The 19,871-nt window shown below is 35.8% G+C and overlaps 3 protein-coding genes across 3 annotated transcripts; 1 reads left to right on the top strand and 2 right to left on the bottom strand.

The window, feature by feature from the left end:
• Positions 1-440: 440 nt before the first annotated feature.
• LOC117613441 (ubiquitin carboxyl-terminal hydrolase 21-like) lies at positions 441-4,628 on the bottom strand. Its single transcript, XM_034342044.1, has 8 exons — positions 3,858-4,628; positions 3,598-3,718; positions 3,345-3,455; positions 2,929-3,098; positions 2,482-2,817; positions 1,952-2,074; positions 1,122-1,656; positions 441-1,027 (listed from the first exon to the last, which is right to left on the bottom strand). Exons 1-8 carry the CDS (start codon positions 4,269-4,271, stop codon positions 669-671), a joined length of 2,169 nt encoding a protein of 722 aa, XP_034197935.1. The 5' UTR covers positions 4,272-4,628; the 3' UTR covers positions 441-668.
• A 1,032-nt stretch (positions 4,629-5,660) lies between these two features.
• Positions 5,661-11,542, bottom strand: LOC117613439 (probable ADP-ribosylation factor GTPase-activating protein AGD8). Its single transcript, XM_034342041.1, has 7 exons — positions 11,284-11,542; positions 10,988-11,106; positions 9,285-9,717; positions 8,889-9,152; positions 6,846-6,971; positions 6,250-6,351; positions 5,661-6,069 (listed from the first exon to the last, which is right to left on the bottom strand). The coding sequence occupies exons 1-7, from the start codon at positions 11,350-11,352 to the stop codon at positions 5,962-5,964; spliced, it is 1,221 nt and encodes a 406-aa protein (XP_034197932.1). The 5' UTR covers positions 11,353-11,542; the 3' UTR covers positions 5,661-5,961.
• A 2,626-nt stretch (positions 11,543-14,168) lies between these two features.
• LOC117613440 (zinc finger MYM-type protein 1-like) lies at positions 14,169-16,520 on the top strand. The gene is made up of 2 exons (XM_034342042.1): positions 14,169-15,234; positions 15,322-16,520. The coding sequence occupies exons 1-2, from the start codon at positions 14,169-14,171 to the stop codon at positions 16,518-16,520; spliced, it is 2,265 nt and encodes a 754-aa protein (XP_034197933.1).
• The last annotated feature ends 3,351 nt before the right edge of the window (positions 16,521-19,871 follow it).

The following is a 19,871-nucleotide window of genomic DNA, read 5'->3' as shown; positions in this document are numbered from 1 at the left end:
TCTAGTTTTTTGAAACCCTATATGAAACTTGTGATTAGTTGGTAAATTGATGAAATTAGAGGTCAATATAATTGTTTATTTGATAGATAGCTTTTGGCCCCTTTTAAGGAAATCCTCTCACTGAATAAAACAAAAGAAAATTGAATTGCTAGCTTTCTATTCATGTGACCCAAGAATTTCGCTATTTTGATTTTGGTAGTGCTTGGGTATGGCATAGCAACAGATAATTCAGAATCTAAATAGGTCCAGTCCAGGGGCAAATCAATAGGAAATGCTATTTGTTTTGTAAGAATAGGAATAAACTTCAATGAAATGAAAGAGTTTCGTAGGGATTGTCTTAATCATCAGATACCATTGAGAAATAATAAGTGTTATCGAACGATTTCTCACAATTCTTCCCAGTATGGAACCGATAACAGAAAATGTTGCAAGGTCACTCGTGCAAGCAAAACCATATATACTCCAAAAGAGGTTGTCGCAATTGAAACAGTAATTCATTCCACAAGTAACCAGAAAATTTTGGCAAAAGAAATAAAAAGATGCCAGATAAAATATATGAACAAACTCCTCTTCTATTTTTCTGTTCAAATGAAATATTTGAACAAGCTCATCTTTTACATTTGCGGCTGAGCTAGAGAAAGCTTTAGCAAGCAGAAGCCTGGAACAGCTCACCGTAATGCCGCCGCCACAGGACGCATAGATTTATGACTACCACCAGGAGGGCTGACCTTTTTGCATGGTGATGATCCCACTCTCTTCCTTCTCTTGTTCGAAGAACCTTCACTTTGAGGCCCGACCATGGCAGCAAGAAGTTGGCTTCCCCTGTCCCTTGTCAAACTCTTTTTTGAAAGATATCTGAAAGCTTCAATTCTCTTTGAATCATCTACATCATTGTTGGAAGGTCTTTTACAGAGCGCATTGTCTGCTGACTTCAAATGATCACTTCGAATAATATTGTTCAATGATCTTTTGCAGGCCACATTGTCCACTGACTTCGAATGATCGCGCGGAAGACAATATATTGGTTCTGAAAAATTCAATTCCACCTCATTAAGTTAGTTGCATTCATAAATTTCAAGGGAAAGGTAATAAAACCTTTTGATCAGAGTGTATTTGCCTACCTGGAGACTCAAAAGAAGGCAGATCAGGACTAGGAGATCTGGGTGGTGTCATAGGATGGAGATAAACTTTAGGAGACCTTTTATGGCACCTATTTCCACCAAGAGACGAGGTACTACATATATTCTCATTGTTGTGTGATTTTCCATCAAAGGAGTTACTTGCCCTCCCTGGAGTTGAAGCATCAATCACAGCAGCACTATCTTTAGTCTCCTTGGAACAACCATCGGCTGCATCTCTAGTGTCAATGACCTCAACCTCTTCACATCTTGCTCGAGGCAACGAAAGAGTAATTCTCTCATGAGCATCTCCGGGTTCATTGGCAACACAACAATCAACATTGTTTACACTAGGAGATAAAATACTGACACTCTCGACATTCTCTAGGACCGACTTAGGTGATGTATTCGTCATAGCTGGATCCAAGCATGGCTTTAGTGATTCCACTATGCTAGAAAACCAAGGAGTACCCTGCCTTGCATAGAACAGAATGTAGGCCTCCTGTGACAGAACAAATTCTTCTTGAACCCTAGTGACCTACAAAAATAACACTGGAACTTTTAGTGTAAATCTTAATACTACTATATTTGAGGGTAAAACCTGATGGAAACAATCCAACTACCATAGATCATCATTACCGTTTACTGCATGTAAACATACAACAAGAACAAAGATCATATCATAAAGATCGTTTATACAAAAACAAATGAAAGAAGCCATGAATGGCAAGACAATCACTTCCACACACCAGCTTCACAAGAATTACAAAGTCATGCAGGTAAAACAGTTACAATGAATTGTTTATTACGGAATGCATAAAGAAAATAATTACCTTTGAGTCATCCAACCTATGCCATGTATCTGGAGATGACCGAATGAAGCAAAAGTAATGTCCAGAAGTAGATGAGAACCCAACATGCTCCACAATTGCATAAAGTTCATACTTCAATTCCACCTATTGCCAAGAAACAGGAAATTAGAACTAGAGAGACCACACCATTCTTTTTCTTGGTTAAAATTGGAGGGAATCGAATCTTGGATCTACCCTAATCCTAACCCATTACCCCACCATTTACAGATAACCCCCAAGGGCTTGAGAAACAACAGCCATTTAAACATAGCTAAAACACAAACATGACATTCAGCTAACCTTCATTTTTTCGATCATTTAACCATTATCATGTGTTAAAAAAACCTTGCATTTCTTATAAGTTATAACTGATACCAATTTGATTACGAAGAAACTAAAGGCAGCAATCACATTACTGTTGGTCCCACTGGTTGACTAATAGTCCAAATCCGAAGGAAAATCAACATATTCTGTGTAAAAAATAATTATAATAATAATAAGCAGCAACTCACATTATTGTCACTGCCACTGGTGTAGGGCTTCAAGTCCAACTCCAAAGGAAATTCTACATGTTTTTCAATCTTCTCAACATGAGATCCATCAGTCTTAAATCTCTTCAGATGAAATGCAGCAACTGGAGGGGCCTGGTCCACCACAAGCTGCTTCTCCACTGATACTTCTTCCTTGCAGTTCTCACATGTAAACTTTGTCTCCAAGTCATTGATAGTTTCTATCTTAGTGAAGGACTCCAGGGCCCTTCGGAGAGTCTCTGCATCTTCAATCTCCAAACTCAGATCAATCAGAGGTTCGTAAGTGTCAGAACAGTGACCACAATTGCAACATCGAAGCTGAAAGTAATTCATACACACAAAAATCAATAAGAATTATAATAAAATATTGATTTTCCATCAAATTTAACCATAGCTAATGAATCATGGCAATCAGATATGGAGTCATACTTTGCTTAGGAGACGACCACCAAAAACCCTTTCCACAAGATTATGATCTTGGGCAGATGGACTCTCCTTTTCCAACGAATCCAAACAAGATTTCTCAAGTTTGTCTAAGAAGCATTGCAAGAACTCATGGGCATCTTCTTGCTGGTATCTTTGGAAGAAAGATGAGAAATCTAGTAGCATGAGGGTTAAGAATCACATTCGGATGTAAACTTCTCAGGGTAAAACTACAGAATTTTCAAAGCTTCAGGTAGAATTACATATTTCACAACAAAAATTAGTGCAACTGCTCAATCAAAATCAATCACTTGTAGGGGCTTCATAAGTTACTCTCTTTTTTTCATTCGAAACAAAGAAAAGAACAATCACAATCACAATTTTATGCACAGAAATCTCAATACGTATGATCAAAAGGATACGATTCAAATTGTCGACAAGTTTCCATGGTGAAATAACTCTTCCTGAAGAAGCTACTGAAAGATCAACATGGTCGTGAAGAGCACAAAGAACACAGAATCCTTCACTACCACCTACATAATCCCAATTTCAGATTTTAAATTAGTACATTTATTAAGAAATCAGCAAAACTAACTAGCTGCATAAAGCTTCCAACAATTAAGAAAAATATCAGATAAGAACATAAAGCAAACGCAATAGAAACCAAGGCCTTACGATCACAGGGCATGGAATGATTGCAAGAATGAAGACCCTCCACGAGTGGCACAGTGTGCGTGAAGCATTGCAGAATTGCATTCATAAAGCATGTGTTGCCTAGATTTGCAAGCCCTGCACCCTGCAACACCAAAACGACAACAAAACTTAACATCCCAAAATTACTTAGACTAAAATTAAACGCAAAATGAATAATAATTATAATTTTTAATGTAAAATAAATACAAAGTTTCAAACAGGTTCAAAGCAAAGGGGCATACCACCATAGAGGGCTTTGTTTCACATATTGAAAACTGGGAATCCGAGGAAATCACTGATTCCTTGGTAGAATTCGACGACAACCCAGAAGACCAAGAAGGTGCGGAAGACGACCACCGCGATGGTCCTGAAGACTCCGAATGTGGATCCGATTCATAATTTGATAAATCGTTACCAACAATTTTGAGAGGCGAAGGTGGTGATGGTTCATCTTCTTGGCCTTCTTCAACAGATGGTGAAGACCCAGTTGGGTTTGGCAAAGAAGAATCCGAAGCCATATCGTCTAGGGCTTTGAGAGGTGAAGATGGCGAAGACCCATTTGCATTTTCTGCGATAGACACCAAAGCATGGTCATCTACGGCTTCCTTTTGTGAAAATGGCGAAGACCCATCTAGGGTTTCTGCAAGAGCAGGCATTAAAGCTGGAGAGGTTGAATTTCCCACTTGGGTCTTTGTGAGAAGTGAGTCTGGAGGCAAAAGGTTGGCTTCTGAGAGATGAATTTTACACTGAAGCTCTTGAGATTCTAGAAATGGGCTTTTCAACGAACTGAAAATTGAATCTGAAATTGGAATTTGGGGTTGGCTCCACGAATTAGGAGGGAAATGGGGATTTGGGTTTTGAGAATTTTGCTTTTAAAATATTTTTGGGGGTTTCGGGAAGTTGAAGCTGTCGGTTGAAAGGAGGGAAAGGCGAAAAAAAAGTGTTTCGAAAATTTTTGGGTTTTGGAAAAGGAGGGAAAACTCCAAAGTCTCCTCCAAGTTGGGACCAAAGTTCAGAAAAGAGAGGGAAGAGAGAGACGGGAAAGATGTCGTTTTTCTTTATTTTCAGAAGTTTCATGTGTTTTTTTTTTTCTTGGTTGAAAAAAGAAGTTGCATGTTATGTTAGTGTAGTGAAATATGGGTGAGGAAAATTACAATTAATTGGTAACAAAGGGGCTCATTTGTAGGATTTCGTAAGTTTTGATATCCGTTTGTAGGGTCTTACAAGTTCATGTATGAATTTGAAATGATACCCAAAATTTGGGGTTCTATGTAACTGATCCTAGAATATATTAGGAAATAAAGATATTTATTAAATGAGGGTAATATAGTAAATTAATAGTTTTTAATATTAAAAAAATAAAAAATAAAATAAAAAAGGAGAACATGAATTCTATTTTTATGGACACAAATAGACCCATTTTCTCTTTCTTAATTTTAAATTAAAACAATAAGAATAAATAATAAATAAACGCAATTGGCACTCTTGAGCATGTGCTCAGGAGCTAGTATGTGTATTAAACATGGCGATTTTAAAATATATATATATATATATTTATATGTCGCCATATTTTTTTCAAATGTATGGAAAAATAAAGTATTTTTTTTTTAAAAAAATACATACATACGTTTATAATACATGAATTCACTAAATACCTTTTCCGAAAGACGGAAAAAATCTCTAGGCATGTTTGGGAATGTTTCTATAGAAAATGTTATAGTCATAACCACTTTTTTTTTCTTTTTTTTTTTTTTGGTTTGGCACTTTTACTATAAGCATATCCTTTATTAAAATAAAAAATCTAAGCTCTTCTTTTTTTATTTTTTTGGTCCGAAAAAATCCATGCTCTTCTATAACTTACTTGAAGTTTACATTCCCGAAGATGAAAATGCAGAAATTTGTTGTGACCCCCATTGGAGATTGACAACCACATATGCATCTCTAAAAATTATTGCAAAAGCTGGCCTAAGGAATTTTGAGAACCAATGTTAATTGACTATATCTATCAAATTGTATTGGATTGAATGATTTTAACAAAATGAAAATGGACAAGTGATCAAAATCTCAAGGACAAATCAAAGTTTTAACAGAATACAGTATCCTTTGCCTTGCTCTCTTGACACAAAGCAGTAATGTTATGGTGGTTTACAGAAACAAGAACGCATATGATCAAATCTCAGAACAGTACCTGTGCTACAAAATAAAACACCAGCCACTCTTCTTAAGCCTGGAGAATTTTGATAAGTCTTATTTGTCTTTAAAAAAAATTTATGAACTCTTCTTTACAATCACTACATATGATAATGGCTGGTGTACTTTAACAAATAAAGACAACGCATATCAACATTAGAGGATTCTGTCCTGAAGATCCGTCATTAAATTGGATGCCAAGGAGCTAAGCTTCTTCCCGGTCTCTCCAGCAATGTTTTTTAGGGAAGAGATATCCTGTTGTGCCTGGAAAGGAGAATACACAAAGATTAAACCAAAATTAGTTAAACAAAAGGCTGGAAACTCAAAAAGGAAAAGAAGACTAATTTCTGATCAGACATGGCCAAAATATGATAAACATATGACAAAAAAATTGAATTCCAATGACTCAAAAACAACTGGAAATTTCTTATATGCAAGGCATACCTGAAAAGACAGTCGGTTGATAAGGTCACTTGCCGTAAGATCAAGGGGCAAATTATCATCCCTGTCACCAAATAGATCAGCACTTGAGATGGCAGCGGAACCCTGGAAGTAGCAAGAAATTTGTGTTAGTTTTTTTTTTTTTTTTTTTTTTTTTTTTGGGTGTGGGGTCAAAGTTTCACATTTGAGTCTAATAACTTCAAGCACCCACCACGCTTCAGCTGAGATAGTTTAATGAAAGTCAAAGAAAAAAAAGCGAAGCAGCTGAGATAGTTTAATGACAGTCGAGGAAAAAAAAAACGAAGCAGCATTCATGTTCCCAGGTTATCATGGTAATGTCCGGAATCAGAAAACTACAAACACAATTGTATAAACTGATTTGTATGCCAAAGATGTGTTGATGTTGCAAAAGACAATTTCTTTGATTTTAATTATTTACTCGGCATATACTTCGACAAATATGAGGTCTAGCTGAATGAAAGCAGTAACAGGGCAGGACTTCAATAAATAAAAAATACTAAAGACAAAAGGAAATTCAAATTCAAAAGAAATTCCCAGTTGAACTGGGTTTAGTTGATTATGATAGTAATGATACATACCGAGAACTTCTGCAAGGAGGCTTGAGCATCAACATCAGCAGATTTGTTCTGATCACCAAAAAATTGTGCGGAAGAGATAGATTTTGCATTTGTGAATTTCTTCCTTGCTTCATCAGTTTCCTGAATCTGAAAAACAACAAAACATCAATATAAAGAAACACACACAAAATAACATGAACAGAAATGCAAACTGGTTATCAGTGTGCTGAACCATGACATAAAGCAACTCTGTTATATGTCACAAGTTGGTGTCTCCATCAGCCAATATGCAAGTGCAAAAGGACAATTGCAAAAATAACCAAAAGAGCAAACACTAAGACAGATTTTTTAGATTGAGGAAACCACCAGCAGCATACGTCTTCCTGAAAACGGGCTAAACATTCCCACAGTATCCATCAGGACTGGATATCATGCATGAGAAGGATACTACATTCCCATTGTCATAATGATTCTTTAAATAATGCTACCATTTGATAAAATAAGGCCCCACTATTTGATAAAACAAGGCCTTACCATTTGAGGCATATGGTCATTGCCACTTAAAAACAACATAAAATTGGAATGGAGCAAACGAAAGTACTCCTCGCCAAGCATACATGAACCATTTAAAGGATAATGTAACTCACTCAACAATCTCATGTTCTTTTGTCTATTTTTTAAGACAATAATCTGCCTATTAGATTACGATTATAAAAACTTCAAATTGTAGTGACTGCCTGAAAAGGAATGTTTTTACCCCAGAACTTAGATAACCAAATACATGTAATATGTTAGGATGCTTTCTCACCCATGGGGGAAAATTTGCCTACTCGTTTACTTCTGAGTAGAATTTCTGGACCTTACAGATTTTAGGAATATGAAAACTGTTGCACACTACAAAAACTCCATTTGGTTGCTTCCCATATTACTAATATCAAGCAAACGGACTTGAGCCTCTTTAGGATAAACATAAAGCATTTCAATTAATTAGTGGTGACCTCAAAAACAATGAATGGCCGGAAAATAAAGAAAAAGAACAAACACTCAGAAACTACAAATGTGTAAATTACTCCTTTTAATGAACATACAGGAAGCAAAAACATCACTTCAATTAATTAGTGGTGACCTTAAAAGTTGAATTTCACTGAACAATGTTGAATTAAATGCTGGAGTAATAACTATCCAGACAGTTCAGAGGCAAGTTTGAAAAGTTCAAGACAAGAAAATTCATTAACAAATTTCTTTAAAAAATATTTTCTATGATATACGAGCAGATTTGTTATAGACACAGCCCCAATTTCACAAAGTTTTGGTAAAATGATTCCTTCCTCATCCATATCAACCTGCAGTATAACTACAGAGAAGAACGATATATTCATCCTCATCTAGGAATTGAGGTGTTCTGAGTTTGATTAGAAACTTAAAAATGCATTAACCTTCTGACATCAATGGAGGCTTTTGCAAATACAATTAAAACATTAATAGTAAAATAAAACTAAACAGTAAAACTATGAAAAACAAACAAGTAGACAGTTTTCACCCCACCATTATTTAAACTGTAGCAGCTTTTTATTTCCTTCTAAACTCAGTTTTGTACTTTACTATTTTCCCCTCTTTAGATAAATTTGTTTGTTTGAACCGTTTCTTATAGCAAAAGGGATTTCAGGGTCTTCAAAACTTAAACAAAAACCTGAAGCTTCTCCCTTTTATGATAGAATAGATTTCATGTCTGACCATTGTTTCTCACATAGTAATACAGTGTCTATTTTCTTCTTTCTTCCTTGACCAGATGATAGGAAAAGCTTAGCCTTTTTGGTTCTCTTAAATTTGTCACCCTAACACTTCTAAATCATGTCAAGCCTTAAATCCTGCTGTGAAAAGTGCAATATAGATTAGGGAATTGGAGCCTTAATTTTTTTCACATTGTAGCAGGTCCTAAATTAACGATTTATTTCTAAAGAACTAATATTTATTAGTGGGCAAGTAACAAGAAACATAAAAAACAAATTAGTTCCCTTGGGAAAACTACTTATATGTGAATGTCATTGGTCGAATATAACTTACTTGAACTTTGGAGGAATTTGAACTAGTTCTCTTGGGAAAATTACTGTCCATTCCAAAATCCGCAAAGAAATTTGACGACTTTGGTGGAGCAATATGACTAATTACATGAGCGCCATTGGGATTCGTCTCAGGATTTTGGACAATTTCTACATACTCAAAACGAGACACAAAGGACGAGCCAGCTGTTGTTGGAGTGCTGTTAGTTGAGGAAGGCACTGGTATAACAGGTTCTTCAGGTTTCTGATCGTACAGGCTTTCACTTGACTGCATTTGATAAAAGTTATCTCGCTAAGAAAAAGGCATTTTCCCTAAAAATTATAATAAAATAGGAAACAGAACTCAAAGATACCATTGCTGATAAATAATTTATTCTAAGCGATAATCAGAAATCACAACCTTTGTAGTAAGTTTGCGAGCACCAAGCCCCCCAGTCTTCCCAGTTTTCTTAGCACCAAGAGGCTTCTTGACAGTACTGGTAACAAATGTATGGGGGGCTTTCGGGGGAGCAGAGACTTCAGGGGTTTCTTTCCTTGCTAAAGATGTTTCTTTTGGAGCTTCACTGGTCTTGACATCAGGAAGCCCATTAGATGCTTGTCCTGACTGAGATGCAACAGGTGATGACGGAAGACCTGCCTCTTCTGCCATACTTTTGGCAACTTCTTTAGAAAGCATCTGCCTGTATAAATCGGCAGCTCTTGATGTATATTTTGCCTCAATTTTGCCTCCATCCGTCCATCCATGCTGCTTAAAGAAAACCTGTGCGCGGTTGTTTCCACCGAAGCTCATCGTTTTAAGCTGTTCAGGAGTCCATGAGTCTAAATTTGTGGATCTGCACAAATTAAACAAATCAATTATAAGATTGTCATTGTCACGATTTTGCTTTTGCAGAAACCCAAATGTGAATTTCAAATAGGATGCATTATTAAATCTAAATGATCTGACAATCATATTCAACTCAACCTTTGAAAAATACACATGATTTTACTTGTACAATCCATTAAAAAACAAATTATTTATCAAGAAAGTATCTTTTATGTAAACTTAGAATCATTACATGGAGAATAAATCTAGGTCCAATTTCATTACATGGAGAAGTGAAATCTGAATTCAAACTATCATATCCATCCCTGATGCTAAAATAATCTCAACAATCGAAGGTGGGGAAAGATGACGGGGGATGGAGGGGAGGGCCAAGGGGTATGGAGACAGGAAGATTCCGAGTGAGTGGGGGATTGGGGTAGGGAGGGGGGAGAGTGGATTGTTTGGGAAGACCACATTAAGGAGGGGAAATGGTTGGTAGGCAAGATCGGGCAGGAGGGGGTGGGGGAAGGTCGTCATCTGGAGGAAAGGGATGTGCTCTGAGAACATCCTTGGAAAGGGCTCGTCTAGGAAGATCGGGGAAGGACGAGGGGAAAGTAACAGGAAAGCTTTTCCATTAAGTGGAAAGTAACAACGAATAAATGCATAAGTCATTATGGAAAGAACTGCTAATAATTTTGAATCACATAAAACTAATGGCTTCATTGCAGTCGTATGGGTGCGTGTGTGTGCAACTTCTTATCTACCTTTGCAGTCTTCCTAAGAATGCATGCAACAGTTCCCTTGTTTGCCTTATAGTTTCAGTTGTACTTCAGATATTAGGTTTGGGTCAAATTGTAGGACTTATACTCCATCTAGCTCAAACAGATACAAAGAACCACAAGAGGTGCTTTCCACAAATCTCCTTTCTATTAAAAGAACAAAACAGATCACGGTTCCTAAAATAAAGCATAACCTTTCGCACTTCTGGCCCAAGTTTCTTGCTGCACCCTCCATCCAATCCCATCAAACGTCTATCTAATTACCAAATTCCTAAGATTTAATTAATGACACCAACTATGAGTCCGATCCCCAACATGTAACATGATTTCAGTTCCCTCTTATTTAAAAACAGAACTTTGAGTTCTCGTAACATAAATTAGACTACATCACAAAATGCACCAATAGTTAAAGCAATAAACATTCAATCATATGTACTCAAAACGGCTACTCCAACACCCAAAATATAACAAAATACGGATTGAGAGAATTAAGGATCCTTACAGCCACATGAAACATACCTAACAAAGCTGATGTGAACGCCGAGACTGCGGTGAGCGGCCGAGCAATCGATGCAGAGAAAGATCCCATATGTAACCGAGGCCCAAGTTGGGTTCTTTGCATTGCAATCGAAACACATCTGGAGCAAAAACCCACAAAACGAAAATCAAAACTCAAGATCCAAGCACAGAACACAGATCTGAATCAGATCTAACAGACCCATATCGAATTTTGCATCAAAATCAAAAACCCATATAAAAGTTTTAAGAATAACCCAAACAAAAAAGGCAAATGATATTTAAAAAAACAAAAGAACCTTGTTTTCTGACTTTGCTTTCAGTTTTCTGAAAACAGCGTTCTTGTCATTGAAGATTTCGGACGCCATTGGAGAGACAAATCCTAGAGAAATTAGCGAGAACAAATGAATCCGAAGAGGTGCTTGAACACCTCCTCAGGCAAAAGAGAGAGGTAGAGATGTGTGGAAATGAAACCCCAAATTGATTTCAGGTTCTGTTTTTTGGTTTTGGTTTTTCGTTTTGTGAAATTTTAAACGGAACCATTTTATTAGCAGTGGGTATGATACAATGTTGTTTCAAATGACGAAACTACCCTCGAGGTTTTAAGGGTATTTCGGTGCTGGTGGTTCGTTGTTGTCTAGTAGTGTAATTATTTATCTGAATGAAGGGCAAACGTAATTTGTCATGTTACGTCCATGCCTTTTTGGTGGCAACTGGCGGTTTACCAACCGTTAACGGCTGGGCTTATATAGATTGGTCAAGCTGAACCACCCAGTTCCACATTTCTTCAACCTTAAACTTTTTGTTTTTTTACTCATGCTTAATTTAGTTCAATCTTTCTAATTTTAAAAGCCAGAAAAAGAAAAGAAAGAAAAATCTATCTTTTATCTGTTTATACTATTTTATCAAATACATAATCGAAAATCCATCAGAAAATAAAAGAGAAATCTTAATTATCAGGAATGGGCGTTGGAATGATTATGATTTCTTCTTCTCTTGTGTTTACTAACACATAGATATTGGAATGATTCTAATCATAACTTCTCATGTGTTTATGTTACATAAAGAACTAAAATTTATGTGGATTCCATGCCAAAATTTGCAATCGAATGCCGTCAAATTAAGAATAGGATCAACTAGGAGTGGTTGATTTGAATTTTTTATTTTTTATTTGGTATGAGTTGATTTGATTCTCATTCCTTGATTCTGCTATATAAGTTCCCAGTGTCATGACTTCTCTCATTCTTTATAAGTAAATTGGAAAATATGAATAATAACCTTAAAAGCATACTGAAATTTTGTTAACACCCCTTTAAGCATAATAAACCTTAAAATATCAATATGTTGGAACCACCCCTTTAATTTTTCCCCTCAATATTCCACTTTTGCCCCTCATAAATAAAAAATATTAGAAAATAAATAGCTAGCAACCCTCACCGTTTCAATCCCTACATAAGCTGCTGACAACCCCTCCACGCGGACGGCATCTATTCCCTCTTCACACTTCCCAACTAGCAATATTAAGAGTGAGTTTTTGGTTTAGTACTTTGTACTAGAGATGTAAAAAATGTACATAATTCTTTTTTCTTTATATTGAGCGTGTGTTTAGTTAGGCGTGGGCGGAACTTGGGGTGTGTAATGCGAGCGATTGCACAGAGGTCTAATTTTAGAAGGGCCCCCAAATTATAATATTGTTCAACACACATATATATATATATATATATTATATCATATATTTGCTTTTAGTTAATATATTCACATCCAAATAAAAACGTATACTCGCAATATCAATTCATTTCTCTTATATTCCCATATAATATGTAACTACTCATCCCAATTTTTTTTATTGATTTACTTAAATCTTTATGCTGCGTTTGGATGAAGGAATTCTAATTTTCATAGAATTTGTAAATGACGGAATTTGTAATTACATCATTTCAAATTACGTCAATTCCAAATTTCCAGTGTTTGGATATCTTGTGTATAGAATTTAGGAAATGACGGAAATTACAATTTCCCTTGTTTGGATAATCATAAAAGGAATTTTAAAACTGAAACTCGCAAAGGAGGCTTAAGAATAAACAAGCATGCAATTGTTAGAACAGACTGAGAAATAAAGAGTTGATTTTGGCGGTACCCAAAAAACTGGTTGATAAAAGCAAGAGTGGTGCATGATAATAGGCCAAGCACCCATGTTCGAAACCGTATGGTTGGCTCTGATGGGTCATATGCAGTGGCGGATCCACGTTGGGACAAGAGGGGTCGGACGACCCCTTGGAAGGCTGGAAATTTGGCAAGGGACTCCATGAAAACCCCCTTGGACAGCTGCTGGAAGCCCCCTTGTATGCACACAAAGTGCTCGACGAAAGTCCCAAACGAAATGTGCTGCGCTGCGCCTTTCGCGTATTTTTTTTTTAAAACGAGCCTTACCAAACGACGTCGTTTGGTCCAAGGCTCAGTCAAATTTTTTTTAATTGACCTGGCCTCAAAACGACGTCGTTTTGGGCCAGGTTTTAAAAAAAAAAAAAAAACAGATTACAGAACAGCACGCACAGCACAGATTCATTCTTTCTCCAAACCTTTCATTCCCAATTCCACAGCCCCTCTTCCCATCCTCTCAAACCCTAACCTCCCAACCTCCCAACCTTCGACAATCTCCATCAACTCTTCGCCGGTGGCCCAGTGCCGATCACCACCACCTTCTACCGCCGTCCGCCGCCCATTTTTTAAACTACAAGTAAGTAAGCATGGAAAATCTGATATTAATAATTATAGTGATAATATATATTGTTGATATTGATATTTTTTTTTTATGTAATGAAATTTATGGATATGAATCATATTGATTGATTGAGTTTATGCTTGATTGAGTTTATGCTTGAAATTTATGGATATGAATCATATTGATATTTTTTTTTTATGTAATTAAATTTATGGATATGAATCATAGTGATAATCATATTAATGTAGATTGATTGAGTTTATGCTTGATTGATAATATGAATTGATTGAGTATATTGAATATTGATTGCTATTTGATATGATAATTTGGTATATTGAATATTGATTGATATGGGTTTAGGGAGTATATTGAATATTGAGAGTGGGTTATTGAAATTTTCATATTCATATGATAATTTGGATAAAAATTAATGATTGATTGAATTAATTGATTTGTAGATTTATGGAACGATTCTTTAAAAGAAAATTATCTACGGATAGTTCTTCTCTGTCTAATCCGGGTAGTTCAAATGCAAGACCAATTGAAGTAGATGAGATCTTAGCTAATCTTCAAGCAGACCCTGGACTAAGAACTCGAATGGCGGATTATAGTCCTAATATTCGGGATGAGATCCGAAGAGCATATCTACAAAAGGGACCTTGTCAACCTAGAAGTTATAAATTCCCACAAACTAATCAATCAGGAATTAATAGACGCTTCATTGCTCATTGGTTTGATGATCATGATTGGTTGGAATATAGTATTGCTAAAGATGCTGCGTTTTGTCTTCATTGTTATCTCTTCAAATCTAATTTTGATCAAGTGGGTGGTGATGCATTCACTGGGGTAGGCTTCAATAATTGGAAGAAGGCGAAAGAAAGATTTAACCTTCATGTTGGACCGGTTGGTAGTGTTCACAACCAAGCTAGAGAAGTTGCTTACAATTTGATGCATCAAACTACACACATTGAAACAATTGTGATCAAGCAAACAAGCCAAGCTCGCACGGCTTATCGCACTTGCTTGAATGCATCACTTAAGTGCACTAGGTATTTGTTGCGGCAAGGGCTTTCTTTTCGTGGTCATGATGAAAGTGCACAATCAAGTAATAAAGGGAATTATTTAGAGCTCTTGCAATTTCTTGCGGATCATGATGAAAAAGTTAAGGCCGTTGTGTTGGAAAATGCTCCGGAAAATTTAAAGTTAATAGCTCCTTCAATTCAAAAAGATCTTGTCAATTCTTGTGCTAAAGAAACCATTGATCTTATCTTGAGTGATGTAAAAGATAGATATTTTTCAATAATGGTGGATGAAGCACGTGATGTTTCAATAAAGGAGCAAATGGCGATGGGGTTGCGTTATGTGAATGACAAAGGACAAATAATTGAAAGGTTTGTGGGGGTTCAACATGTAACCGACACTACTTCAAGTGCACTAAAGGAAGCAATTGATGAATTCTTTTCTTCCGTGAATTTGAGCTTTTCCAAGCTACGAGGACAAGGTTATGATGGAGCTAGTAATATGAGAGGTGAGTTCAATGGCCTTAAGACAAAGATTTTGAGAGAACAACCTTGTGCATTTTATGTTCATTGCTTTGCTCATCAACTTCAACTAGCTCTTGTTGCGGTAGCAAAGAAAAACATTGATGTCAACTCTTTTTTCACAACGGCTAATAGTTTGGTTAATGTTGTTGGAGCATCTTGTAAGCGTCGCGATGCACTTAGAGCACAATACCAAGAAGAGCTTGTGAGAGCTTTTGAAGATGATTGTCTTATAACGGGGCGGGGCTTAAATCAAGAAAGGACTCTCAAACGTGCCGGCGATACACGATGGAACTCACATTATGGTACGTTGATTAGTATCATTTCTATGTTCCCATCTGTGGTGAATGTGCTTCAAATGATTGTTGATGATAATCCTAATGATAGTTCGGGTGAAGCCTATAAGTTATGGAGAGAAATACAATCTTTTGAGTTTGTGTTTCACTTATTTGTAATGAAAGCTATATTGGGAATAACAAACACTTTGTCTCTAGCATTGCAAAAGAAAGATCAAGACATTGTGAGTGCAATGAATTTAGTGAAAACATGCAAGGAAAACCTGCAGTTGATGAGGGATAATGAGTTTGAAGAATTGGTTGAGCAAGCATCCTCGTTTTGTTACAAACATGATATTATAGTTCCTACCATGGATGAGGAATATGTAATTCCAGGGAGATCACGGCGTAATGCTCCAATGAAGACAAATTATCATCGTTATCGTGTGGAGATCTTTATTCATGTAATTGATGGGCAACTTGCGGAGTTAAATGATCGCTTCAACGAGGTAAGTACTGAGTTACTTACTTGTTTGGCATGCTTGAGTCCAAAAAATAACTTTGTGGCTTTTGACAAACGAAAGCTAGTTCGTCTTGCTCAATTTTATCCTTATGATTTTTCGGATAGAGACTTATTGATGCTTGAAGATCAACTTGGTGTTTATGTTCATCATATGCGTTCGAGTAGTGATTTTTCTCAATTGGAAGGGATTAGTAGTCTTGCGGAAAAAATGGTGGAGAAAGGAATGCATGAAATATTTCCTTTTGTGTATTTGCTTCTTACATTGGCTTTGGTTTTACCGGTTGCAACTGCATCAGTGGAGAGGGCATTTTCCGCCATGAATATTATTAAAAATCCACTTCGCAATAGAATGGGAGATCAATGGTTGAATGATAGCTTGATTGTTTACATTGAGAGAGATGTTTTTGCTTGTATTGATAACGAAATTATAATGCAACGTTTTCAGAATATGAAAACTCGTCGTGGACAATTGTAACTTCTAAAGTGTTGAATTTCTCGAAAATAAACAGCTGAAATGATAGCTTAAGATTTCAGAGAGAACATATTTGATAAAACTAAAGCAAGTACCATTCAAATCTCTTAAACAAAAACATTCATAATCCACTACTGTTATTACTCGAAATTGTAATCAAGATAAAGTCATCTATATTACTATAATAATAAAAAACGTATCAGTAAATCAAAATAAATGAATCCAATCATTCCAACTACTGTTTAAGGTACTTGTAATTAAAAAATAATAATTAATAAAGATAACATGAGAATGAAAAAATGTGTTCTATGCCCTTGGTGAAATAAATATCAACACCATTCCCTTTTTTCTCTCAACTGGAAGTGTCTTCAACATGAGAAATTGTTTCTCATTTTCTATAAACCAAGTGCATGCCTTCAATTGTTCATATGGATTAAGTTCTGGAATTGCATTCACTTCATTATATACTTCTAATGGATCAAGCTTTTGTGTGGTAACGTTGATAAATTGTTCGAACAATGAAGCCATTTTAGCCACTGAATCAGCAAGAACATTAGGAGTGCCTCTTTTCTTTGGTGGGCAAATTTCAGAAGATGGTTGATTTCTTTTCTTTGGACAACTAGAATTGGGTGAGACATCATCAATGTGAGAATTCTGAAAACCTTGAGTATCAGCACCCAAGTCAACAAAATTATTCGGTTCGCTATCAGGGGTCATAACCTCAGCAGCTTCAGAACATGTTTCAGCACCCTCTCCAGTAGCTCTATCTTTGCCACATAAATCCACTATATCATCCCAATTTGCAATTACTTTATATCGAAAAGTTCTAGCATCTTCATGAGACTATCAAGAAAAAAAGAGAGGTTAAATAACTGTAAATTTACCACAAAAAATATTCTAGTCATGCAAAAAGGTGTAATTCCATTGTAAATTACCTTCACATACTACCGTCACATACTCATTCCAAACATTCTCTTCATCTATAGTGATCATCTTTTTTGTTGCATCCCAACTAAATCCACTTTGACTTAATATGTCACTGACTACAGCATAAAACCTTTTCCATGTCTTAACACGATTTTTAATGTTATCAGCACTTACTTCAATATTATATTGGGCAGACAATATGGTTGCAGCAGTGTTATAAGCAACTGATTTCCAACCACCATCTCCTTTGTGACCCATCTGGCGTTCTTCTCTAAGTATCTCTGCTAATGAACAATCCATTTGTATGTTCCAATGTAAATAACATTTTTCATCTCCTTCATGTTCATTACCTTGCTTCTCTTTCCGTTTCCTCTGCTTTAGTTTGGTTGCTTTCTCTGTCATCTTATATAATTGAAATAATTTCAACAACATTAACAAATTCATTCAAATTACTACAAATGTTAAAAATTCAATACATGAAGTAAACACTTATTCAAATTAAAACATTACAAAGTTCATGAAAAGTTCAAATTGAAAAATCATGAAATCGTTGTGCCTCTTGCTTGATAATCATGAAACATCTGCAATGCTAACGTGTCACGGAAAGTAGTCCACTGATCCGTAACTTGAACACTTGTAATCCTATTTGCATTACCCTCTAATGTAGAATGATTTGATACAGAAGCTAAAAACCCCAAGTCTTGATCTTGTAACACAGGGTCATTATGTTGCTCGAGTCGGATGAAGTTATGCAACACAAAGCATGCATTTATAATCCTAATTTGGGTTTTGATGTCAAAAAATGAAGGGGTATGCAGTATACTCCATTGCTTTTTTAACAACCCAAAGGACCTTTGAATTACATTCCTTGCAACTGAATGACGCAAATTAAATAATTCTTTGAAAGTTTCAGGCCGATTGTTTCCAGTCCATTCATTTAAGTAATATCTAGTCCCTCTGTATGGTGCCGAAAAACCTTGTCCATTAGCGTATCCTGCATCCACAAGATAATACTTATCTACAATAGAAAAAAGTTTTAAAGAATAGTTAGTTATTTTATACCTAAGTTTGTGCTTAATTAACAACTAGTATGATAAATTACCACTTGGGACTTGAAACAGCTTATCCCTGGCTAAAGCATCTCGCAAAATACGAGCGTCAGAAGCAAAACCCTCCCATCCAGATAGTACATAGATGAATTTTAGATATGGATCACAAACTCCTAATACATTGGTGGAAATATCTCCCTTTCTATTTCGATATCTTGGTCTGTCCTCAGCAAACACTGTTATTAGAATGTGAGTTCCATCTAGTGCCCGTATACAATTCTAATGACATGAAATAAAAAACAAATAAGCAAATACTCTTAAATGTAATTACAAGAACATACTTTTCTTAGTTATAGAATTATCTCAAACCACTTCCACTTGTCTCTTTCTGATCCACTTATAGCACATGGATGAAGTTTCAAGTACTCTTCACTTATTCTCATCATAGCATGCAACACACTATTAAATTGTCGACTAATTGTTTCTTTAGAGCGATAATAATCAAAACCAATGACCCTAAACTTCAAGTTGTGGGCAAGTATATTTAAGAAAATAGCCACAGACTCTTCAATTGAAACATTTCTTGTTGGAGTCAATCCACCCTTCCCATGCAAAATAGTGCATAAACTCTTAAATGCATTCTTGCTAACTCGTAATTGTTCAATACAGCCAACCTCCCTCCCATTATACAGACGGTTCAAGTAACATCGTCTTTCTTGATCCTAATCATGTGAAGGCTCTTTGACTATATAAGTTTCATTATACCATGCTACAACTATAGCAATGACAGATGTAATGGTACCAAGAATAATTAACATTTTGTCCCTATTTTCTTCTTCATCTCTAGCACGCTTGCGACTTAAACGTGTAAGAAAATTATCTACATCATCACTAGCCATACCTGTTTATATTTCCAAATAATCTTATTATATAGTCATATCAAACACCAACAAAAAGCCACACAATTTTAGCTAAGGTGGAACTATAATAACAAAATTGGCAGACTGAACATTCCATTCAATAACCAAATAGTGAAATTTATGGTAAAAGCTAAAAAAAGATTAACAAAACTCACCACCTAACATTTCCAATAGTTAATTAAAGTTTTGGGATAGGGTTGATGGGGATACAAGACCATCAAGTTGTGTAAATTATAATAAATAAATATATGTACCTATTTATCTTAGCAATGAAGTTTGCAGAGAGACCCATGAAATCGGATTGGAAAGTGACTTGGGGACAAATGAGACCTCTAAAATTGACCAATATACTTAGTTAAAGCAAAGCTAGAATATGCACATTTCAAGTTCCAAGGCTTGCCAAAAACTGGTACAAAGCATAAAGGCAGATATGGTATTCCCCATACACGGCTCCAATG

Source organism: Prunus dulcis, unplaced genomic scaffold (genome assembly GCF_902201215.1).
Source record: "Prunus dulcis unplaced genomic scaffold, ALMONDv2, whole genome shotgun sequence".
NCBI lineage: Eukaryota > Viridiplantae > Streptophyta > Magnoliopsida > Rosales > Rosaceae > Prunus > Prunus dulcis.
Note: the sequence above shows the minus strand (reverse complement) of the source record. Positions and strands in the feature narration are given on the sequence as shown.